The sequence below is a fragment of the Pseudophryne corroboree genome, chromosome 6 (genome assembly GCF_028390025.1).
Source record: "Pseudophryne corroboree isolate aPseCor3 chromosome 6, aPseCor3.hap2, whole genome shotgun sequence".
Taxonomy (NCBI): Eukaryota; Metazoa; Chordata; class Amphibia; order Anura; family Myobatrachidae; genus Pseudophryne; species Pseudophryne corroboree.
The window spans coordinates 466,093,096-466,118,950 of NC_086449.1; the positions used below are offsets into that span (position 1 = coordinate 466,093,096).

The 25,855-nt window shown below is 42.6% G+C and overlaps 1 protein-coding gene across 9 annotated transcripts in view; it reads left to right on the forward strand.

Moving 5' to 3' along the window:
* Positions 1-25,855, forward strand: part of CADPS2 (calcium dependent secretion activator 2) — a 919,737-nt gene that overhangs the window by 533,804 nt on the left and 360,078 nt on the right. For all 9 annotated transcript variants that reach the window (XM_063927189.1, XM_063927182.1, XM_063927183.1 and 6 more), the window contains 2 exons: positions 14,190-14,291; positions 25,741-25,804. In XM_063927189.1, the coding sequence (XP_063783259.1) occupies positions 14,190-14,291; positions 25,741-25,804 (166 nt within the window). The remainder of the gene's footprint in view (positions 1-14,189; positions 14,292-25,740; positions 25,805-25,855) is intronic.

Genomic DNA, 25,855 nt, shown 5'->3' on the forward strand with positions numbered 1-25,855 from the left:
CTGAAACAAAGTGAGAGGAAGCCAGCCACGTCCTCTCACTATCATTTCCAATGCACGAGTGAAAAATGGTGGCGACGCACGGCTCCTTATATAGAATCCGAATCTCGCGAGAATCCGACAGCGGGATGATGACGTTCGGGCGCGCTCGGGTTAACCGAGCCATACGGGAGAATCCGAGTATGCCTCGGACCTGTGTAAAAAGGGTGAAGGTTGGGGGGGTTCGGATTCCGAGGAACCGAACCCGCTCATCACTACTTATTACCCAGTATTTATTTATTACCAGTTATTTATATAGCGCACACATATTCCGCAGCGCTTTACAGAGAATATTTCACCATTCACATCAGTCCTTGACCCAGTGGAGCTTACAATCTATATTCCATACCACACGTACACGCAAACACATTCACACTAGGGTTAATTTTTGTTAGGAGCCAACTAACCTACCAGTATATTTTTGGATTGTGGGAGGAAACCCACACAAGCATGGGGAGAATATACAAACTCCACACAGTTAGTGCCATGGTGGAAATTAAACCCATGACTTTGGTGCTATGAGGCAGTAATGCTAACCATCACACTGTCCGTGCTACCCAGCAACATAAACTAAAACATTCCCCTTTGTTAGGAATCCTCTCCTGTAACCCAGTTGCATGTTTTCAGTCAAATTTAATTGTAGATGCTTTAAAAATACTATTACAATCCCTTTTGTTTATCTTTCCAAAATGTCCTAAAATGCAGTGGAGTGGTGGTGTTTACTTAAGGGACATTATTTTTTATGATGTTTCTTAGACAACAGCCCCATCTATTTTTTCTGTTCAAAAGAGAATGTCTAGTTTGCTTATCTGCAGTACTGAACCTTTTAAAATGCTCCTGACACGCCCCTGTTTAATACACCCCGCCCCCCAATGCCACAACCACACCTCTCCGACAGCTGCCGCTGTCACTCGCACTACAGCCGCATCCAGGAATGATTCGGCCGCAATGTGTAAGGTCGCGCACAGCAGTTGGTGCGCGTGCACAGTCCACCTGGATGTGGCCGCCGTGAGCGAACACGTGTTTTCATCCAAGTCTGAATCAAGCCCTTTGGCTAATTCTCTGCTCTTTGAAGCTTGTGGATGCTCAGGGTTAAAGCTAGTGGAAGAGGTCAGTGGCTGTTTTGGGCTGACGTGTGTGAGTTGCCAGATTCTGGAGATGGACCTGTCTAGTGAGAATATAGCCATCTTGGATGAGGAATCATTTGATTTTCCTCACGTTTTTCCCTTTTCCCTTCTTGTTTCCTCCATTGATAGAATTCTATAATTGCTTACTTCATCATCAGAGCAATCATAAATGTTAATTTAGTGCTATTCAGAGATGTTGGCTTTCACTGTCCCCCCCCCCCCCCCCCCATTATGGTGCTTCAGAACAATCCATGTGAGTATTAGGATTTTCATCTTCTGTCTCTTTTGTGACTGCCAGGCATCAAATTACTGTTGTATGGGTTATCTCACAGTATTGGTGCTATTATTTAAGACATGGACTCCAAACTGTTCTTTCAGCTACATACCAGATTTTCTGGGTACAAAAGTGGGAAAATTGATGATAAAATAAATCTAATGGGAGTTTTGAGGTTCAGGAATGTGTGTGTGTGTGTGTGTGTGTGTGTGTGTGTGTGTGGTGGTTCAGGTAGGTTGGAATACTCAAAGTAATGTCTCCCTCATAGATTAGTGGGGAAGTTCTGAGGCATGAGATAGGTATGTCCCAGATTAATTTGCATAGGAGGCTACCCACTGTCTTGAGAAGATTGAGAGGGATGCTCTTCTAGGCAAACAAGGGTGCCACTGTTAGTTTAGTGTGGTGGTGCCATTAGCTGTGTAACGGGAGCATGACTACTATACCCTAGGGCACTTGTGGAGCAATGGCATCTCCCAATGACTTTATCAGTTCCAGGGTATAAACATGTAACAGTGATGCAGCACCCAAAGTCCTCAAGAGGAGCCCCAGGATACAAAATGTATTCCAAATAGAGGCCTTTTGTGAGGTCCAGAACGATATGGTGCAGATCCCATGGGCCACACTGTTCCATGGCAGAAAACATGGGAGTATAGGACTATTATAACTGTTGTTTTATATTGAGCTGCCTGGGACTAAATGACATGAGACATTTATCAAACTTTCCAGTGAGGTAAAGTGGAGAAATTAATCGAGTGTTCGCCGCTGCTAATAGTTGCAGCCTTGCATGCAAGCACGCCGTGTTGTAGAATGCTGCATTGCAGAAAAGATGAGCATGCCTACATCTGTATCTAATGAGAGGAAGAATGGTTTACAGACAATACAAACGTAATCTTTGTTTCTTCTGTATCTTTTTTCCACTAGGGGACACTGGAGGCTTATGACAGTGGGATAAATTATTAATTGTGACTGGCTCCTCCCCCTCTACGCCCACACACATACTCCAGACCAGTTTTAAAAATGTACCCGAGGGAGCCGGTCACACTCTGGGTTTTCTCCAGCATTTTTTTTAAGACATTTTAGCTGCAAGACAAGCTTTGAGGACAGGCAGACAGTACTGCCCCTGTCTACCTGTGATGTTCTAGCTGCCGGGGGGACTAGTTGCTGCATCTTGAAGCTGATGCCTGTGTCCCCGGCTAAAGAAACAGCTGTCTCTGGAGTTTTCCAAACACAGCTGCTTGAGGCTTGCGTTTTTGGTCTCCACCACTGGCCAGCATGGCAGCTTGTGTGTATTACCCAGTGCCCTGACTAGCAGGAAGTCCAGGAGAAGAATAAATTGGTGATTAGGGTTAGCTTAGCAGCTTGCAGTGCACAAATTGTCTAAGGGGATAACATAGACCCATCACAACAGGCTAACTGCAGTGCAAACTAATAACAGCGCTAGCATATTTTTTTTAAATGGGCATCATACACTGAACACTGTCCAAAAGTCACACTTGGAACCAGCTTAAAGACTGCAGTTCCTAGGGATTGAGCTTCAATATGCTTCTTCCATAGGTGTTCTTCTGCTGTACAAGGCTCTGGCAATACAAGAATTGGTTTGGTTAGTCCTCCAGACTCAGTGAGTCTCTGTTCACCTTTGCATCCGCCTACTCGGCAGATGGTGGCTGTATTCAAAGCCATCCAGTACAGTCGTTTTCACTCACGACACTTTCAATTAGATCTCCTTTCCCAGAGGACTCGATCACACAGCTGAATCATTTAGTTTGCTTAACACCTAAGATGCTGGTCTCGCTCCTATGGTGGTTGCAGACCTCTCAACTTCTATAGGGGCATTGATTTGTCCTATAGAACTGGGTTCTTTTCGCGACCGATGCCTGTCTCCGAGGTTGGTGTGTACGTTACAATGGACAGTCACTACCAAGGTCATTGGTCTTCTCAGGAGTCATCCTTGCCAGTCAACATTCTGGATCTCTTAGCGGTGTACGTTGCCCTTCGTCGGTCCTCTACTCAAAGGTCAGGCAATTCGTGTCCTGTCAGAAAATGCCAGGGCGGTGGCATACATAAACAGACAAGGCTGAAATTGAAGCAAAGGGGTCATGGGGGGGGAAGTAAGTCGCATTCTCCTCTGGCCCAAAAACTATTACACAGTAATTTTAATGATCTTCGGCACCAGGATTTACAATTGGGAAGCAGACTACCTAAGTTGTCAGGATCTTCATCCAGGAGAAGGGACGTTACATCCACAGGTCTACACACAGCTGGTCCATCATTGGGAAGAGCCTTAGATAGACCTCATTGGTGTCCAAGCAAATCATCAGCCCCCTCTGCACTGCTCTAGTACTTGGAACCCAGAGGCCGAGGCTGTTGACACTTTAACGACTCCTTGGCCATTTCAGCTCATTCACCTTTTCCTGCCATTTCCTCTTCTGCCTCGAGTTCTGACGCACATAGAGAGCAAACATGCCGCAGTCATCCTGATAGCTCTTGCCTGGCCTTGTGGGGCATGGTACACAGACCCCCAGCTAATTCTTATAGATGACCCTTGGCCACTGCCTCTCAAGGAGTAAATTCTCCAACAGGGCCTGACTTATAGCGCCTGCACTTGATGGTGTGGCTGTTGAAACTGCACAGCTGCGAAAGAGGGGTATTCACAGGTCTGTGATTCAGACTATGCTTCATGCTCGGATGCAGGTTACTTTGGTACACTACTACCGCATTTGGAAATAAAGGTTGAGTATCCCTTATCCAAAATCCAAAATCACACATTTTTTGTTTACCTACTGAAATAATGACACATACAGATATATTATATCTATATAATATATCTATATATACACATAATATATAGTATATATGTCATTATCTCAGTAGGAGACCCAAAAATGTGGGATTTTGGATAAGGGATACTCAACCTGTATTGTGTGGCTTTTTACAAAAAGATACTGTTTCCTACCATGTCATTCAGATTCCTGCTTATCCTTCAGGCAGATTCTCAGCTGCATTACGGCTTGGGTCTTTGAAGGTACCAATTTTTTCCAGAGATGCCTGGCCTTATTGCAGAAGGTGCAGACTTTTCTCCAAGGCATGCTTGGAATTCAGACTCCCTTTGTTCCTTCCACTGCACCTTGAGACTTAAAGCTGGTTCTTTCTTCCCTCCAGTCATCCTTTTTTAAGCCTTTGTCAACGGCCGACTTAAAGTTTCTATCCTGGAGACAATTGGTCGTTCTCGCTTTTACTTCGGCCATAAGGGTCTTGGAACTGGGAGCTTTGTTGTGTCGCTCCCCTTATCTAGTCTTCCATGAAGACGGAGCGGAACTCTGCACAAAGCAGGAATTTCTGCCTAAAGTGGTTTCTTCATTCCATATCAGCCAGCCTTTTGTGGTACCATTTTCTTCAGACGACACTCCTTCCTCTCAGTCTTTAGATGTGGTAAGGGTTCTGTGCATCTCTGTGAGCAGGACATCTCGGCTGTTGCAATCAGATTCTCTCTTCATCCTTAATGTTCCAGCTAAACCAGGGTGACCTGACTTCCTCTCAAACTCCCCCAGCATCCATTTCTGCACACTCCAAATGTTCGGTTGGACCCTTATGAGTGGCTGCCCGAGGGGTTTCAGCCACACAACTGTGTCATGTGGCTACCTGGTCTGGTCAAAATATTTTTGACAGATTTTATAGTTTGTTACCTTTGCGGCCCCTGAATCTCACTTTGGCCGCTTTGGGTTGCTGGATTCTCAGCGCTCTTCCGCCCATGAAGGGTGTTCTGGGACATCCCCACTGACATAAGCCTCCAGTGTCCCCTAGTGGATGAAAGAGAAAACAGGATTTTGCACTTACTGGTAAATCCATTTCTATGGTTCCACCGTGGACACTGGACGCCCTCCCTGCACTATGTTTCCTGCTATTATTGTATGTTTGGTGTTCTGTTGTGACTACATCTGTTTGCACAGATTGTTATAAGGATTTTCATAGTGTTCTCTATGGTTAACCTCCTTCTCTAAAGTTCTTTCCGTCTCTCCTTCACTTCTCAAACTGGTCTGGAGGGGGGACATAGAAGGGGAGGAGCCAGTCACACTTATAAATTCAAAGTGACGGCTTTATTTATCCACCTGTCTATACCCTACTGTCACAAACCTCCTGCTTCCCTTGTGGAATCAGAGAAATGGATTTACCGGTACGGATAGAGCCTCCATTTTCTTGGCTGTTTCTCCACCTAAACGGAGGTTTAATCGCACCTAGGCGATAGCTTAGGTTGCTGAGTTTAATCACGGATATGCGCATTGAGGCACGACTTCATACTCAGCATGCAATACACATCTCCACCACTGGGTGGCTAATACTCCACTAATCCAGTACTTTAGAGCGAATAGCGGCGGAATGATCTAAAGTACAAGCTCTGGCAAATGGTCAGTGATGACTGTAATGTTAATGTACACACAGACCAATGGTCAAACGGAGAGGGTCAATTAAAAAATATATATAGTTTATACAGACGCAAACGAACATATTAAATCACTTGTCAATTGCCATGTTACTGCTTGTGAGCGTCCAAGTCCCATAGACAAAGCAATAGAGTAAAAATGTATATAGTGTACACAGACGCAACTAATGTGTGAAAGCAATAATGTAGTTCATTGACGTTAAAGTATGTACAGTATACTGTATGTTTTGTACAATATGAGCATCCAAGTCCCTTAATGGCATAAACAAACACCAATAGGAAGGAATCGCTGCTTACAGTACTTTTACACATGAGCTTGTGTATCTTCCATGAAGCGGCATGGGCAAGCAGGGAAGTCTTCTACCTCCCATGCTGAGAGTCTCGGGTTCGATTCCCAAAGTGCGAGTGTTTTTTTGTTTTTTTCCTGACACTTTATTAAAAAAATGTTATCTGTTGTAATATACCTTCACATTCAATAGAAGTGTGCACACAGGTTTTACATAAATCAAGGTAAATCTGCAGGAGCGACTCATTCCGCATTTAAAATACACAGCAGCAATGTGGACCCGTAGACATACCAATTAATATAAATTAGTGTATTCTGATGCAGCTAACTGTTCGAGCAACACAGTACTGTATATCATCAGTGTTAGAGAATCTGTGTTGTACTTTATGAGAAGATATCACTGCTACTGTACCATTTATACATTTACTGTATCAAAGCGACTGCAGTTCTCTCTCTGATTTTCATATACAGTACAATATTGTGTTGTACATTTATTGTAACCTGACCTCCCTCCCTGTCTACTGTATGAACTGTGTAGGCTCCCAGATGGGAAGTGGGATTGGAGTAGGGGGAGGTGGTGGTTAAATACCGTGTTCTGCAATATGAGCGGTCAAGTCCCTTAGCGGTATAAACAGACACCAATGGGAAGGAATCACTGCTTACAGTACTTTTAAGGGCCCTACACATTTAGCGATACGCCGCCGAGCTGCCCGACGGAGGATACGGCCAACGGGCGACCCGGCGGTGGGAGGAAGATGACGGGGGGAGTGAAGTTTATTCACTCCCCCCGTCACCCGGCTCCATAACAGCACAGGCAAATATGGATGAGATCGTCCATATTTGCCTGCATACACAGGCGACGGGGCACCAGCGATGAATGAGCACGGGGCCGTGCATCGTTCATCACTTGTGCCTCCACACTCAAAGATATGAACGGTATGTCGTTCATTAATGAACGAGATCGTTCATATCTTTGACTATTACCGCCCAGTGTGTAGGGCCTATTACACATCAGCTTGTGTATCTTCCATGAAGCAGCGTGGGCAAGCGGTGAAGTCTTCAGCCTCCCATGCTGAGAGTCCCAGGTTTGATTCCCAAAGTGCAAGTATATTTTATTTTTATACTGGCACTCACTTTATTATTATTATTTTTAATTTATTGTAATATACCTTCACATTCAATAGAAGTGTGCTCACTTCTAGCCATTACAGCAGAGTATGTTACAGGCTGTTTGTGCTATTTAGTACTCAAATACAAAATACTGTACAGAGATGCTAAGCACAGTAATTTGTCATCCAGGAACTTAGGGAGGAGCTTTTATCTCTCCCCATTACACTTAGAAAGCTAACACTTGCCGCTGTAGCCTTTACAGCAGAGTACTGTACATTACAAGCTGTTAGTGCTATTTAGTACTTAAACACAAAATACTGTACAGAGACGCTAAGCATGGTGATTTGGCATCCAGGGAGGAGCTTTTATCTCTCCCCATTATACTTATAAAGATAACACTTGCCACTGTAACCATTACAGCAGAGTATGTTACAAGCTGTTCGTACTATTTAGTACTCGTATAGAACATACTGTACAGAGATTTGGCATCCAGGAACTTAGGGAGGAGCTTTTTTCTCTCCCCATTATACTTAGAAAGATAACACTTGCTGATGTAGCCATTACAGCAAAAAACTGTACAGAGATGCTATGCACGGTGATTTGGTATCCAGGAACTTAGAGAAGAGCTTTTATCTCTCCCCATTATACTTAGAAATATAACACTTGCCGCTGTACATTACAAGCTGTTTGTGCTATTTAGTACTAAAATGCAAAATACTGTACAGAGATGCTAAGCACAGTGATTTGGCATCCAGGAACTTAGGGAGGAGCTTTTATCTCCCCATTATACTTAGAAAGATAGCACTTGCCACTGTCTGTTACTAGCTGTTCGTGCTATTTAGTACTCAAATGCAAAATACTGTACAGAGATGCTAAGCACTGTGATTTGGCATCCAGGAAGTTAGGGAGGAGCTTTTATCTCTCCCCATTATACTTATAAAGATAACATTTTCCGCTGTAACCATTACAGCAGAGTATGTTACAAGCTGTTCGTGCTATTTAGTACTCAAATAGAAAATACTGTACAGAGAAACTAAGGATGGTGATTTGGCATCCAGGAATTTAGGGAGGAGTTTCTGTCTCTCCCTATTATACTTATAAAGATAACACTTGCCGCTGTACGTTACAAGCTGTTCGTCCTATTTAGCACTCAAATGCAAAGTACTGTACAGTGATACTAAGAGGGGTGATTTGTCATTCAGGAACTTAGGGAGGAGCTTTTATTTCTCCCCCATTATACTTAGAAAGATAACAGTTGCAGCTGTAGCCTTTAGAGCAGAGTATGTTACAAGCTGTTCATGCTATTTAGTACTCAAATACAAAATACTTTACAGAGACGCGAAGCACAGTGATTTGGCATCCAGGAACTTAGGGAGGAGATTTTATCTCTCCCCATTATACTTAGAAAGATAACACTTGCCACTTTACGTTACAAGCTGTTCGTGCTATTTAGTACTCAAATACAAAATACTGTTCCGAGACGCTAAGCACTGTGATTTGGCATCCAGGAACTTAGGGAGGAGCTTTTATCTCTCCCCATTATACTTAGAAAGATAACACTTGCCGCTGTCCGTTACAAGCTGTCCGTGCTATGTAGTACTCAAATGCAAAATACTGTACAGAGATACTAAGGATGGTTATTTGGCATCCAGGAACTTAGGGAGGAGCTTTTATCGCTCCCCATTATACTTAAGACTACGGGATTTGGGCGCTCACATATCCCTAACATCAATAGACCATACTGTACCTGTAACATGTTTGTTTGCATCTGTATATGCTGTGCTATTTGTGTCTGTACTGTATATACTGTTATATACTGTATGACATATTGTAGCATATTGTAGCGTAATGAGACACACCAGTAAAGTAGTTCTTATGCTGTAGTTCAGTACTGTATTTTAATGGAGACCACAAGCATGCGCAATGGTGATTTTAAAAAATGACATCTGGTGGATGATCGCAGGTATTACACTCAAAGGTTACGCCAAACGCTCTGTGCGCCTCCCTATGACTAAGCGCGCCTCCTTGCGCCCAGGCAGGCTGCGTATGCCTGATCTCGACTTACGCCTCAGCCAGCCAAGATAACGGAGGCTCCATCTGTAAGTACCAAAATCCTGTTTTTAATTTTTATGTATTAACTATTTTCCCTTACTATTTTGCCTCCCATACTTTAAAAATAAATAAATCTAAAAACACAAACAAAATGGATATCTTACAACCCTCCCCTCCTTTCCATTACCACATTAAGTCACTGTGAGCATGGTTACCTATAGTATTAAATTGTGTGCAACATTTTAACTTTTCAGAAAATATCTTGCTGAAGACTTATTTGCTGCTCTTTATTTAGTAACTGTAGTTTGCGTGAAAGAAGTTTAACATTCTTTTTTTCTTGAATGATGGTTCCTCCAAAGGTAAAGGATATATACTATAGATCACAGTTTCTCAAACTCGGTCCTCAGGACCCCACACAGTGCATGTTTTGCAGGTCTTCTCACAGAATCGCAAGTGAAATAATTAGCTCCACCTGTGGACCTTTTAAAATGTGTCTGTGAGTAATTAATACACCTGTACACTTGCTGGGTTACCTGCAAAACATGCACTGTGTGGGGTCCTGAGGACCGAGTTTGAGAACCCCTGCTATAGATGATGCCTGTTGACTTTTGCTTGAAGACTTATACCCCTTTCACACCGCAGCTTGTACCCGGTAAATTGCTGTTTTTACTCGCTTCCTAAACGGTTCGAGCTGTGATGTGAAAGGGTCACCTTCAATTTACCGTTTACAAAATACTGGTATTTTGAAACGGTAAAAAAAGCAGGGTCCTACCCGTTTCAGACCCGTTTCATTGTGCAGTGTGAAAGGGTCTGAAACGGTATTTGCAAGCCCCAGAAGGTGATAGGCTGTCTCCATGTGTGAAGTCACCAGGCAGAAGCAGGAAATAAACATTTAAAATGACAACCACTGTTTTGTATGGGTGAAACGGGTTCAGTGTGAAAGGTACCAAAACGGTAATGAAATGGTAACATAGTAACATAGTATCTGAGGTTGAAAAAAGACAATTGTCCATCGAGTTCAACCTATTTGTGGTCTCCTATGCATGATGATTTGACTAAAATTTCTGACTGATGCTGCTGTCAGCCGTTGCATTTTATCCCTATTTATAGTAACTATAATGCATGACTATGCACCATACCCCTGGATGTCCTTATCCATTAGGAATTTATCTAACCCATTTTTAAAGATGTTGACAGATTCCGCCATTACAACTCCCTCGGGCAGGGAATTCCAAACACGTATTGTCCTTACCGTGAAAAAGCCTTTACGCCGTATTGTGCGGAATCTCCTCTCCTCTAACCTGAGCGAGTGTCCACGAGTCCTCTGTGTTGATCTAACCAAAAACAGGTCCCGCGCAAGCTCTGTGTATTGTCCCCTTATATATTTGTAGATGTTGATCATATCCCCTCTTATTCTCCGCTTTTCCAATGTAAACATGCCTAGTCTTTCAAGCCTTTCCTTGTATTCCATCGTCTCCATGCCCTTAATTAGTTTGGTCGCCCTCCTCTGTACCTTTTCAAGCTCCAGGATATCCTTTTTGTAGTACGGTGCCCAGAACTGTACACAGTATTCAAGGTGTGGCCTCACTAGTGATTTATATAACGGGAGAATAATACTCTCGTCCCTAGCATCAATACCCCGTTTTATGCATGCTAATATCTTATTAGCCTTCTTTGCTGCAGTCCTACTTTGGGTACTACTGCTTAGCTTGCTATCTATGAGGACACCTAAGTCCTTTTCCAGTACAGAATCCCCTAATTTTACCCCATTTAGTAGGTAGGTGTAATTTTTGTTCTTGTTACCACAGTGCATTACCTTACACTTGTCTGTGTTGAAGCGCATTCTCCATTTGGCTGCCCATGCTTCTAATTTAACTAAGTCGTTCTGAAGAGACTCGGCATCCTCCTCTGTATTTATAGCCTTACACAATTTGGTATCATCTGCAAAAATTGACACCATGCTCTCTAGACCTTCTGTTAGGTCGTTAATGAAAATATTGAACAATAGCGGTCCTAATACTGAGCCTTGCGGCACACCACTTAGCACTTCAGTCCAAGTTGAAAAAGATCCATTAACCACAACGCGCTGCTTCCTATTATCTAACCAGTTTTTGACCCAAGTGCATATTGTGCTTCCTAGCCCTGATTCTTGTAGCTTGTATATAAGTCTCATGTGTGGTACAGTATCGAACGCTTTGGCAAAGTCTAAAAAGATTACATCCACGTCTTTACCCTGATCTAGGTTTGCGCTTACTGTTTCATAAAAGCCAAGTAAGTTGGTTTGACAGGATCTGTCCTTCATAAACCCATGTTGATTCCTTTTAATGACCTTATTGGTTTCAAGGAACTTCTGAATACTATCTCTTAGAATACCTTCCAATACTTTCCCCACTATAGATGTAAGACTAACTGGTCTATAATTACCTGGTTCAGCTTTACTTCCCTTTTTGAATATAGGCACTACTTCCGCTATACGCCAGTCTTTGGGAACCATACCTGATATAACTGAATCCTCAAAGATCAAAGATAGCGGTTTTGCCAGTTCAGAGTGAAGCTCCATTAGAACCCTTGGATGAATACCATCGGGCCCTGGTGATTTATTAATCTTTAAATGTTTTAATCGGTCACAGACTACTTCCTTGCTTAAATAAGTACCTATCAGTGTGATATTGTCATTATTGAGATTGTGTGTCAGTCCCTGAATTGGGTCCTCTCTAGTGAATACTGTTGAAAAAAACTCATTTAGTGTGTCCGCTATGTCATTATCATTTTTGCTTAAGACTCCCAACTTGTCTTTCAAAGGGCCTATACTCTCCTTTTTTAATCTCTTGCTATTAATGTATTTAAAGAATTTTTTGGGATTCGCTTTGCTTTCCTTTGCTACTAGTTTTTCAGTTTCTACTTTAGCCGCTCTTATTTCCTTTTTGCAATTTTTGTTACATTCCTTATAGTGCTGAAATGACTCTGCTTCCCCGTCAGATTTGTATTTTTTAAATGCTCGCCTTTTCTTGCCCATAAGTTCCTTAATCTTTTTGTTAAGCCACATCGGTTTATGATTTTTATTCCCTTTTTTGCTGCTCATAGGAATATATTTGAGTGTATTTTTAGCTAGCAGGAATTTTAGTACCTCCCATTTCTCCGTAGTATTTTTTCCTAAAAACAAACCTTCCCATTCAATATCCCTGAAAAATACCCTCATCTTTTCAAAATTTGCTTTGCTAAAGTTTAAAGTCCTAGTTGAGCCAGTATAGGGCTGTTTGTAGAAACTGATATTGAATGTGACCATATTGTGGTCGCTGTTTCCTATGGGTTCCCCTACTATAATACCCGATACCAAATCCTGATTGTTTGTTAATACCAGGTCTAAGATTGCATTGTACCTAGTTGGTTCCTCAATTAGTTGGACTAGGTAGTTATCATTTAGTGTGTTTAAAAACATACTGCCCCTAGCAGTATCACATGAATCGTTTTTCCAGTTTATTTCTGGATAGTTAAAATCTCCCATCACTACTATGTCTCCTACTCCTGCTGCTTTTTCAATTTGCTTTAGTAACAATTCATCATCAGATGCGTTGATACCAGGCGGTCTATAGCATACACCCAATACTAACTTTTTTGTTCCTTTTTCTACCCATAATGTCTCAACAGTGTCTACAGTCCCCTCCTGAATATCTTCCCGTATATCAGGTTTTAAAAACGGCTTTACGTAAAGACACACCCCTCCACCCTTTTTATTTAGTCTGTCTCTCCTAAACAGTGTATAGCCCTCTAGATTGACTGTCCAATCATGAGATTCATCCCACCAAGTTTCAGTAATGCCTATAATATCATACTGTTTGCTTGCTGCAAGTATTTCTAGTTCACCCTTTTTACCAGTAATGCTTCTGGCGTTCACATACATACAACTAAGATAAGTATTTTCCCTTGCGTTAGAGACCGCTTTCACCTTATGTGGCAAGGATGACCTGTAATCGTCATTGGTTAGTGCTTTGGTAAAATCCCTTTTAGTACCCATGTTAGTAACCTTACTGCCTGCTCTTACCCTCCCCCCAACTTCTCCCCCATTTCGTTTACTACCGCCATCCCCACTATTCTCACTGCATGACCCGTAGTTTCTAGCTAAACCCTCCCCCCAGGCTCCTAGTTTAAAATCTCCTCCAACCTTCTAACCATCCTTCCCCCCAGCACCGCTGCCCCCTCCTCAGTCAGGTGCATCCGTAATATACTGGTTACAACATGCGATGTGAAGGGGGTTTAACTGCTCAGACCCGTTTTAAGAACCGTTTAAAGAACCGTTTCAAAAGCAGGTTTTGCGATGTGAAAGCAGCATTAGTTCCTGATATAAAGTTGGGCATGTTTTGTATTACCATAGTGCATGTAAAAATACAGAGACAATAATGCTGCTTTACATGTGTATACTGTATTTTTCAGCAGGAACTCTGTTCCTGAACTTCTCATTTAATATATTCTAATCAGGAACTGGTTTCCTGAACCTGTCCTTGGTCATTCTACTAATCTTGCTGTGATTAACACATATCTTTGTACCAGTTCAAATAGAGTTGCAAAATTTGTGCCTTCTGAGAAACGTATCTGGAGATGTCCAGTCTCCTCCTCCAACTCAAGTTGTACTACCTGCCCCATTCTGCCTAGCCTGGTGTAAGGTGCTGCAATTTTATGATATGCTTGTACTATGGGAACTTGGTATACATGAATGCGACCAGTATCATAACCACCCACATATATATCATTACTTCAGTGTGTTTGTATAAACATTTATATTTCAAGTGCACCTTTTTGTTGATATACTTTTTACTTTATTTGTAGAACGTTTGCAGTCATATTCAACTTTTACTAATTGTTTTCCAGGCCTGATGGAATTGGAACTGTTACAATGGACGAGAGAGATTGTTTTGAAGAGATAAAAGAGCGATTGACATTGCTTTTAGAAAATCAGATAAGTCACTTTAGGTACAGTATAATGTTTTATCATTCCTAAATTCCTATTTAGAGGCTAATTCATTATATTAATCATACATTGCTATTCCTGTTGTTTTTTCTTTTCACACTAATGTTTTTTTTCTTTTTTAAATATTCAAAGATATAGATATTTTATGTTGCTTGAGTACATTTTCAACTTACCCATTTTGCTCTTGATTTCTAAAAGTTATTTTTTTTTCTTTATTCAGTTTAAAGAAACATAATAAAATAAATGTCTAGGTGACAATTGCAACAATGTTTTAAAAGACTTTTTACAGAATTAGTGACGCAATGTGAGTGAAACACATATTAAACTTTGTTCCATCTGCTTTGTGGTAAGGCATATGTCAAGAGGATGCCTGTTTATCATATGTATCAAAATATTTACTCGGTTGATAGGGTGTGAATTTAAATTATGTAAAGTCATTTAAAAAAATACAGCTAATTTAAACTTTTACTATTAATCCCTTACATTTTGCTGTTACCAATTTTAGGTACAAACCTACTGTTTTGTTTGTTTGCTTGTTTTATCTTCTTGTAGTATTTAATAGTTTACACAGTTATATCTTCTTTATGCATGTCCGTCCATTTTCTATATTACTCTGGAATTTTTGTACAAAATTTGAACAATGTCTTGTTTTTGTGTATACATTTTTTGTATAACATTTGCACCGGAATACTATTTATTATGTAGTGATTATTGTGCTTTTTTTTACACATTTGTGTTGATTATGTCTAGAATTATAAGCACTTGGAATCTGCATTGAATCCTAAACAAATCAAATGTTGTATAAAATGGAGTCAAATCAGCCTGAATGACATATCTTTTAAAATAACATAATTTTACACTTAGTCTGTTTTAACTTTTCTGCTTTATAAGTTTCCAATGAGGGGTCAGTGTATGTTATCGCTGATTTGTGTAATCCTGAACTAGTCCACACAAAAAGTGCTGCATTATTTACATCTAATGTGATCTTGATAACACTTTAGAATAGGCACAGCAGGATCTTTTTTATCTTGGTTTTTATGGGTAATCCTGGATCCATAACAGTCAGTTATAAATCAGATGGCTTGGTAGTTAAGGGCTGTAAACAAAGGGTGAAGCAGTTGAAGGATTATCGTAATTCTTTGAAGAACAATTATTATAGCTAGAAATAATAGTGAAATTTGGGGGGGGGGGAAATCTTTTTACTTTATTTGAATATGGATTACAGGTAAAGCAAATTAATTCATCATAGCTAATTACTGTAACACATGCATGAATTCTATTAATGCTAATTAGGTTAAGCTATTAAGGGACACTGTGATTAGAGAAGGGTAACTTTTTGTTTGCAGTTAATTCTGTTCTGTAGAAAAACAAGCTGCACATGAAGTAGGTGTCCATAAAGAAAAGTTTGCACTTCATTTATAAAGCTATAATGTAACGTACATATTTAAGTGTTAATTTCATGTAGTTGATCCTTTTAGGTGCTCATTAGTCTATGTGCCTGTTTTCAGACTTGATGGGTGCAAGTAGATGCTGCTAATTTGGCATGCTTTATTGCATTACTTTATGTCATACATAAACTATGTTCCCAATGTGATAGCCCACAATATGAGGGATCTGGCGCAATTACAGCGAGATTGTCATTAAAGTGGGGGTTAGCAGTGCTATTTTTTTTTTTCAAATATGAAATATTGTAGCTACTGGTAGTCCACAAAAAGGTACTGATGCTCCCCTAAAGTTTAGAGTTTAGTGTTCTTTAGGTTTTGTTCTTTATCATTTCTGTATGATTAGTAACTTGCTGTATTTCGAATACGTTTGTACAATGTACCATTTTAATATTTTTTTTTTATGTATGTAAAGTGACTGAGGGCCTAATTCAGCATGGAATGCTACTACGACAGCATTTGAATGCTGATGCCATGTGAAGTGTGCGCACACACAGAAGCCACAATGCACGTGCGCACACAGTGAGATGCGATGGCATGTCACTTGTGTGAACGCCTCTGTCTGACAGGCATGTCTGGACAGTTTGCGGGACGGGCCGCGGCAGCTGCGTGACACCACATGCAGCCGCTGCAACCCGAAACATGGCGGGTAGGCTTTCGCATGTGTGCGGGGAGGGGGGCAGGGTCCGCCATGCAGGGAGGACTGGTCCTGTGCTGAGCATCCCCCTACATGACAGTGTAATGGATTGTATATGTGTGATTTTTAGCACATCTATGATCCATGCTGAATTAGGCCCTGAGTCCTGCAGGAGAAAAGCGCTATATAAATAAAAGTATTATTTTCTACAGCAGGGTACATTGTGTTCCACAGGGAAACATTGGGGTGTAGAGTGGATCTTGATCAAGAGGCACCAACAGGCTAAAGCTTTAGGCTGTCCCAGGATGCATTGGGGCCTCCTGCAGAAACCCGCATCCAGGCACTGGAGCTCAGTTTTCGAGTTGGTGTCTGCAGCAGCAGGTCACTTAACAGGGGGTCTGCACTGGACAGCCCTGAAAAGCTATCTAAGAAGAGACCACCACCGCCTATTACATTCAGGAGACGTCCTCTGAGGCGGGTGTGTTGGCAGCCAAGGCGTTGACTACGTCTGTCCTTGCTCACCGTATTCTGTGGTTGAGTTCATGGAAGGTCGACCTAGACCTTGGAGGTACAACCCTTTAAAGAGGACATTTTGTTTGGGAAAGACCTTAATAAAATTGTGTCTTAGTTGGCAGCTGCTAAGACTGCTTTTTTCCCAAATACAAATCCTTCTGTACAGAAGGCAAAAGGTACCACTTTTCATTCCTTTCAGCCTCGAGGGAAAGCAAAAGGTCCGGCATACCCGAGACAGTCTTGTGTTCCCAAAACCACAAAGCCCAAGGCTAAACAATCCTGGGCGGCCCATCAGCCTTCTTCTAAACAAGACAAGCCTGCTGCGTGACGGGGCAGGCCTCCCCATAGGGGACCCCAGGTGGGGGGTGACTTTTGCAGTACACCCAGGTCTGGTTAAAGACCACTTCAGATGCATGGGTGCAGGATGTTGTCTCTCACGGGTACGCAGTCTCATTCAAGAGACGTCCCCCTCGCCAGTTTTGCACCACAGTTATCCCTTCAGATCCGTTAAAGGTGCAAGCTCTGCAAAAGGTTTTAAGTTCCCTCCTGAATACAGGAGTGGTAGTGCTGGTACCTCTGTCCCACAGAGGCAGAGGTTACTACTCGACCCTGTTTCTACCACCGAAACCCAATGGGTCTTTCCGGCCTATACTCAACCTCAAATCACTGAGCAAGTTTGTGAAAGTGTCCAAGTTCCGTATGGAAACACTGTGCTCAATTGTACTGGCTATGGAACCCGGAGACTATATGGTTTCCCTGGATATACAGGATGAGTACCTGCATATACCTATTGCCATGTCACATCAGTAGTATCTGCGGTTTGCTATTTGCGACCTCCATTATCCGTTCCAGGGTCTGCCATTTGGAGTGGCTATGGCTCCTAGGATCTTCACCAAGGCCATTGCCGTAATGACAGCCCATCTCCATCGCCAGGGAGTCAGGATCCTGTCGTATCTGAACGCCTTGCTGACACTGGCAAACTCCCACAATGTCCTCCTCAGTCATCTGCACCTGATGGTAAGCTTCCTACAAGCCCACGGGTGGCTCATCAATTGGAAGAAATCCTCGCTGGCCCCAGTTCAGAGCATGGTACACCTGGGGGCACTCCTGGACACACACAGCCAGCGACTGTTTCTGTCTCCAGAAAAAGTCCTGAAGCTTTAGGACAGGATAAGATGCATCCATTGTCGCCCCAGAGTGTCGATACACTCGGAGATGCAAGTACTTGGCCTGATGGTGTCTGTATTCGACATGGTAGAGTACTCTCAATCTCATTCCCGCCCTCTGCAGTGGTTAATTCATTCCAAGTGGGATGGCCTACCTCATCGGATCAGATCTCACATGAACACTTTGACTCAGGAGGTAAGTCTGTTCACTGACCTGGTGGCTACAGGACCAGCAATTAAGCACGGGCTGTCCTTTCTGGATCCCTAACTGGGTCCTGCTGACAACAGATGAAAGTCTGAGGGGATGGGGTGTGGTGTTGGAGCAACACTCTTTTCAGGGTCGATGAACCAAGGAGGAATGACTCCTCCTAATAAAAATTCTGGAGTTGCGGGCAGTGTTCAATGCATTGCTTCTCGCCCTGTCTCTGGTACAGAACAGGCCAATTCAAGTACGGTCAGACAATGCCTCCACGGTGGCATACATAAACCATCAAGGCGGCACTCGAAGCCGCATGGCTATGATGGAAGTGTCGAAAATCCTTCGTTGGGCGGAACGCCATCTGCCAGTAATATCGACAGTGTTCATTCCAGGCATCCTAAACTGGGAAGTGGACTTTCTCAGTTGCCAGGATGTGCATGCCGGAGAGTGGAGTCTTCATCCGGAAGTCTTTCAGCTCCTAGAGGACGAGTGGGGCCTACCAGACGTGGACCAGATGGTGTCTCGACACAATCACAAGGTTCCGTTCTTTGGATCAAAGACCAGGGATCCTCAAGCAGCGTTCGTGGATGTACTAGCATTTCCATTAAGCTTTCGGCTGCCCTACGTGTTCCCTCCGGTGTCACCCCTGCCCAGGGTCCCGCGGAAGTTGAAACAAGAAGGAGGATTTCTACTTCTAGTCACTCCAGCGTGGCTCAGACGGCATTGGTTCACAGACCTGCAGGGTCTATCGACAAAGCGTCCCCTTCTACTTCCTCAGCCCCAAGACCTCCTCGTTCAGGGCCCTTGTCTTTATCCGGATGTGGCCAGACTGGCTTTGACGGCGTGGCTTTTCAAGCATCACTCCTGAGGGCCAAAGGATTCTCTGAGGTGGTCATCCAAACCATGTTGAAAGCCCACAAGCTGGCATCTGCCCGCATTTATTACAGGGTCTGGAATTCTTACTTCACCTGGTGTGCTCATAAGAATTATGATGCATGCAGATCCAGAATTCTGACTTTTCTGCAATGCGGCATGGATTTAGGCCTTCGTCTGGCCTCCCTCAAGGTTCATATATCTGCCTTGTCTGTTTGGTTTCAGATACAAATTGCGTCTATACCTTACGTTCATACATTCACTCAGGGTGTCTTACAGATTTAGCCTCCAATGTCCCTCCTGTGGCTCCATGGGATCTGTCTGTTGTCCTAAATACCCTGCAAGAGTCTCCATTTGAACCTCCTGAGTCGGTGGACCTTAAATGGCTCACAGCCAGGGTCTTGTTTTTACTGGCTATTGCCTCTGCTAGAAGGGTATCAAACTTACGCTCTTTGTCCTGTCGTCCACCCTTTCTGATATTTCATCAAGAACTCGCCCATGTTATTTATCTAAGGTGGTGTCATCTCTTATGATTTGTCCTCCAAAGAGCAGTCTTTGGATGTGGTAGGGACTCTCCGTATATATGAGGAGAGGACTGTTTCTATCAGGAGGTCAGATTCCCTTTTTGTCTTATTTGGTTTTCACAAACGTGGCTGGCCTGCGAATAAGCAAACCTTGGCCAGATGGATTAGAATGGTGATTGCACAAGCTTAAGCACAGGCTGGACTCCCAGTTCCTGCTGGTATTAAAGCCCATTCTACTCGGTCTGTTGGACCTTCTTGGGTGGCCCGCCGTGGCGCGTCCGCAGAACAATTGTGCAAGGCGGCTACATGGCCCTCAGTGAACACAATTCATTAGGTTCTATGCCTTTGATACTTCCGCCTCCCAGGATGCTTCCTTTGGATGCTGGGTTCTCATACCCGCTAAGGCGCATCCACTCCCTTGAGGAACTGCTTTAGGATATCCCCAATGTTTCCCTGTGGATCACAATGTACCCTGCTGCAGAAAAGGAACATTATGGTAGACTTACCATTGTTAACTCTCTTTCTGCGAGGTACATTGGGTTCCACAGGGCGCCCACCCTGACGCACCTAGCTTCTATGGATTTGTATAGCATTAGCCGCTGGTCCCTTCTCCCGTCGGTAGAATGTGGTACTATGTGACTAATATCTGCTTTCTCTCTTGCCTGCTCCTGCATTTGACTGATTAACAAAACTGAGTTCCAGTGCCTGGAGGCGGGGTTTAAAGAGGAGGTCCCAATGCATCCTGCGATAGCCTAAAGCTTTAGCCTGTTGGTGCTCAAGATCCACTCTATACCCAGATGTTTCCCTGTGGAACCCAATGTACCTCGCAGAAAGAGCGTTAGCCATGGTAAGTCTACCATAACACTCCTAATTATTATTATTGTTATTATTATCATGGGCACTCTAAAAATAATAAGTGGTAAAAATGTATTTTTTGCAGTTAAAATATCAAGTTTTTGTTTTTTTATATTACATTTTTATCATTTGAAGTATGCTGGACTTGTGCATTAAGTTTTTTGGGGTCCATTGCAATTTCTTGGAATTTGATCTGCCCATTTTGGCATCTGTGTTTGTCCCAGGTTTAAGTCTTACATAAAGTATTTCTTTACAACTGACACAGATCTTAAGAGGTGCATAGAGCTCCTTGCAAGCAAGTTTTTAGCTTAAGTGTCAAGAATACGATGGTGTCTTCTGCTTCAGTTTATCCTACAAATGCTTCTGCCAACAAAAAACAAAAAACCTTTCCAAGAGACTCATCAATGATGATGATGATGAGTCAATATAAGCCACCCAAAGTGAAAGATTATGACATCTGATCATGCTAAAATAATTGCCCACGTATTTGGACACCTTTACCATGACTCAGTCTGATACAGTAAACATCAATAGAATGGTGGAGAATTACTTTGATGATAATGTACAATTTAGCATCTCACACAGTCCAGTTGAATAAAGTACCAGCAATTTGGAGCCCCTTGTACAAACTGGCTTTGGTGTACTTAAGCTGCCCATCCTCCAGTGTCTACTTAGAGTGTTTAACACAGATGGAAACCCTTTGAGTGATCAATATAGGAGTCTACTTTGAAAAAAAATATTTTTTTTAAAAACTGATGTTCATCAAAATGAACTGCAATTTCCATGAGGAAGATCCTTGTCGCTAATTTAACACAAACAGTGCATTCCAGTGGGAATGTGTGATGATATTAACAACAACAACAGTGAAAGGGTAACGATGAGGATTATGATGACATCTTCCAAATGTGATGAGCTTTACCAACACTGTTAGCCTTAAGCCCATTGGTAGCTTGGTTTAACCAAACCACATAGATGTTTTCTTGTGTGGGGGCCCAGACAAATCAGCACTTTAGCCACAAAGATTGCAGTCCCTGTTGCTGAAGTGATTGGTTCATTAAACTGTGCATGTCCTTTTTAATATCTAACATAAGGGTGGTGTGTGGACAATTCTTTTGTGTGCCACTGTATATTATGGACTTTGCCAAAATTGTTTGGCGAGCAGCATATAATAGTACTGTACTTTACTGTGGTGTTGGTGTTCTTTTGTATCTTGCAAGGCCATTCATCTCAAGCTTTCATCCAGTCATATAGACATCATTTCCGGCACTTCCTTCACAGATACTGAGTAATATTAGCCTCCTTATCCTTTATTGTGTGTGTGACAGGCATCATACAGATGTGTCCTCATAAATCTAGCCTCAATACACCATGCATTGCATGACCACCCCTGAGTGTGTATTCCGGGCCCCGGTTGGGATTCCGTCCGCCGAGTTTCTCTTAGCTGTCGGGATTCTGGCGTCGGTATCCTGACCGCCGGGATCCCGACAGCTGGTAACCTAACTGCTTCCCCTAACTGCCATGTCACAGTCTAAGTTTGAAAAATGACAGTTAGGAGCTGGTTGCTGGTACTTTATCTTTGTCCACTTTACCTCCATCCAAGGCTTAGTAAATTGACCCCCTAATCTCTTACTCATGTGATAATGAGAAATTAATGTATAAAAAAGATCAGCCAATGGGTTAGTGAAATAAAGGAATTTTATTGAATCATACGCTAGAAGCACATATGTCTCAGGTGCTCATTCCTTCACCCCCAATCGTTTTTTTAAAGCGGCAGTCATTTGCAAGACATACAGTACTGTAGTTTTGCCTTAAAAATGAGTGCCGCTTAAAAAAAGTCAAGAGTTCGGCCGGCATCTCACACCTCTGGCAAACTCAAATGCCATTACATCCCGCCGCAGGTGTATTTCAAATGCTTAAACCAATAAAATGTATATAACAGCACAAAAAAAATCATATTTTAAAACAACATAGACCATAACAGCTCATCCCCCTTATCATTTATTGTGTGTGTTTGACTTTTACCGGGATGTTGGTGTTCTGTATCTTGCAAGACTATCCATCACCAGCTTATCTTCCAGGCCCCATTTCCTGCAGCTTATCCACATAACAGTTGTATCATCAAATCATATATTCATATCATCAAATCATAGCAATCATATTCTTTTAAACTGCCATGTGTTTGTGCCACTGCTCTGGCACTTAGTTTATTCAGATGTGGCCAATATCAGGGAAAACAATATTGTGAGTTGGTAATAATTGAGTGGAAAAATATATGTTGATTTTTATTTACCTAAGGAACAAAACCGGTCGAAATGACATGATTTCTGCCAGGGTTGTAACAAGGGCGGTGCAGAGAGTGTCGGCACACAGGACACATAAAGCCCTCGGGGTGGAACCCGCTGTTGTGATATCTGTTGGCTGGATGCTTGCTGCGATATGTGTTGCTGGCTATGCACCCGGCCACAGTAGGAGCTGCAGCACAGAAGCATGGAGGGAGGAACAGGAGGCAGTGAATGAGGGGAGTGTGGCAGCTGTGTCTTCCGGACCGAATGGCTGCTGCTTTTCCTGTACCAGGCCATGCTGTAGCAGCTGCCTGTCAGCCCGGAAGGTGCTGCACGTACAGCTGCCGCACTTCCCTCTCTACTACTGTGTGTAATATTATTCTGTAAGGAACAATACTGTGTGTGGCAAAATGTACAAGTGGCAATAGTGTGTGTGTCATAATGTATAAGGGGCAATGCTGTGTGACATAATGTGAATAAGTGACACTATTGTGTGACATAATGTGAATAAGGGGCACTACTGTGTGACGTAACACACAATATTGTGTGGCATAATTGGAATTGGGGGTACTGTTATGTGGCCATTCCCCTTCCCCACAAGACCACATCCCTTTTTGGGTTGCACGCCTAAGGTATGCGCTGTCCCTGTTTCAAATGTTGTGGGAGGGTGTGCCAACAATATGTTACAGCTCTGATCTTAGCAGCTGTTAGCAATTTTAGTGTGGTTTTGCCAAAAAAAAAGCAAAGATTTTAGAACTAGTACAAGGGAATCCACGCACATTTTCTATTTTTTATTTTTATTTTCACATCACTGTTCTAAATATCACCCTCCCTGAGGTGCTCTGCTTTAGCCTTGTTTGCCACATTAGTTCTATCCTGTCCCATATGGGACATTTCTTTGTGATTGGTTTACTTATCTTTTGAAACAAATAAAGTAAACTTACACTAAATAAAAGTCAGTTCAGTATTTGTATCAATCAGGAATGTAGAGGGCCGGTGCAAGGCAGGGCCGATTATGCCTTGGGGGGCCCAGGGCACTGAAGACAGGGGGACCCTCCCCTATTGTATGGAACTACCCCATTGCTGTGCTTGCTGTGAGATCAGGGGGTGTGGCCAAATTGTGGGATGCGTGGCCATGCCCCTTATGCAAATAACAGTGTTATTGTTTCTTTCAGAGATGGAGGGCTTGATTGTGACCCTCGGCCAAGGGCTAATCCAGAGGAGGGGAACCGATCAGTGTGATCGCTACCCCCCCCCCCCCTGCAGCAGCTCCCAGCACCACCACAGACCAGCCAGCACACAGCAGCGTGTGCTGTCTGGAGCACAATGCTGTTTCTGTTCCGACAGTAGATGGGGAAGAGGGAGTGCAGGAATCGGCAATGGGCAAGGGTAACTAGGTTGCACAGGACTGATTCTAATCTCCAGCCTCCGCTGCTGCTAGGAGAGCTGGTGGCGGAGGCTGGAGAGGGGAGAAGACAGCATCAGAGCTGGGGCAGAGCTGCTCTCGCCGGGGCCCCCTAAACCTGGGGTTCTTACCCCCTGGGCCCCCACTTTAAACCGGCTCTGGTGCAAGGTCTCTCTACACCCTAGGCAAAGCTTTAGCCTAGCGCCCCCTAACCTCTAAACTCCCCACCACTACCACATCTCGGAGGGAAGATGCAGGTGGCCACTAGGTGAGCTGGGGTGAATTGCACCATTATATATATACAGAGAAAATGGACAGCACTCAAGGACTCTCAAAGTGAAAAAGTACATTGTAAATAAAGCCCCAAAATGTTGTGACTTTTTTCACAATATACTTTCACTTTCAAATCCTTGAGTGATGACCATTCTTACTGCCTATGTATACACACTAGCTGGCATGTTAGGAATTGTATAGGATACTGATGCCAATTTCACGTTTTTGCTGAGTGCCAGGAGAGCCGTGATCCAGGGGCCTTGGAGGAGGTGCATCAGAGCTGTGGGGAGCGGACATGGGTGCGCCCTTGGGAGTCATAGTTACATTCGCCTTCACAAGACTTAATGTTACATGTGTCAGCACGAAGAAAGCATTGAGACACTATGTGGTACAGCCTGATAGTGGCGGCTGCAGTGTATAAGGAGGAGTTCGCATACAGAGACTGCTTCAGTTTTTCGCTAGATGAATTCAGTGGCACCCTCCTGAGTCCGGCGCCCCTAGGCAGCTGCCTAAACCAGCCTAATGGTAGAGCCGGTCCTGGGAATGTAGTATGCCAAGTCTGCTCGCATGTGACCAATTTAAATGCCCTTGCTCAGCAGAGAGGGTTCTAAAATTATTATTATTATTATTATTATTATTATTATTATTATTATTATTATTGTTGTTTTTATTATTAATGTTATTTCTTTTTTATATTTGTTATTTATTATGTTGGCAACTGTTGTTGAAACTATATTTATTTTAACCTACAATAATAAAATCTATAGTTAATATTTAACACCACATATGTAAGTAAAAAAAAATCATGAGTTTCCATTTCTGAAAGTGATTGTGATTTTAATAGCATTACATTCATGCATGTGTATTGAATAAGAATGTTATTTAGGTTAAGAAAGAGGATTCCAGTTCTGATGACTGTTGGTTTAAAGCAAACTGTAGCTTCTGATTGCTGTGATTATAAGATTGATTAACACTGTTTTCTGTGTTCAGGAAGTTTTTAGATATAAAGTAGGGGTTTGATTGTAAGTTGGGAGAAAAGTAAAAAACCAAGTACTGTAACTGCATCTGGAAGAAACGGTGTTGTTATGCAAGGGATGGAAATACATACTGGACAGGTTTATTTGTACACTGCAATTTAAATTTGAGTTTAGAGACACCCTTATCAAATAAAAATCTCTGCATGAAGTAAAAAGTGAAAGTCTTTAAAAAGCCTGTGCTTTGTTTATATTTAACTAAATTATTTGGAAATCATCACAAATAATGCATTGTTATTTTTCAACAGGTACTGTTTTCCATTTGGAAGACCAGAAGGAGCATTAAAAGCTACACTATCTTTGCTGGAACGGGTATGTCTTAATTTGCTGACACTCATTTGTCAATGCTTTGCATGTGTTTTA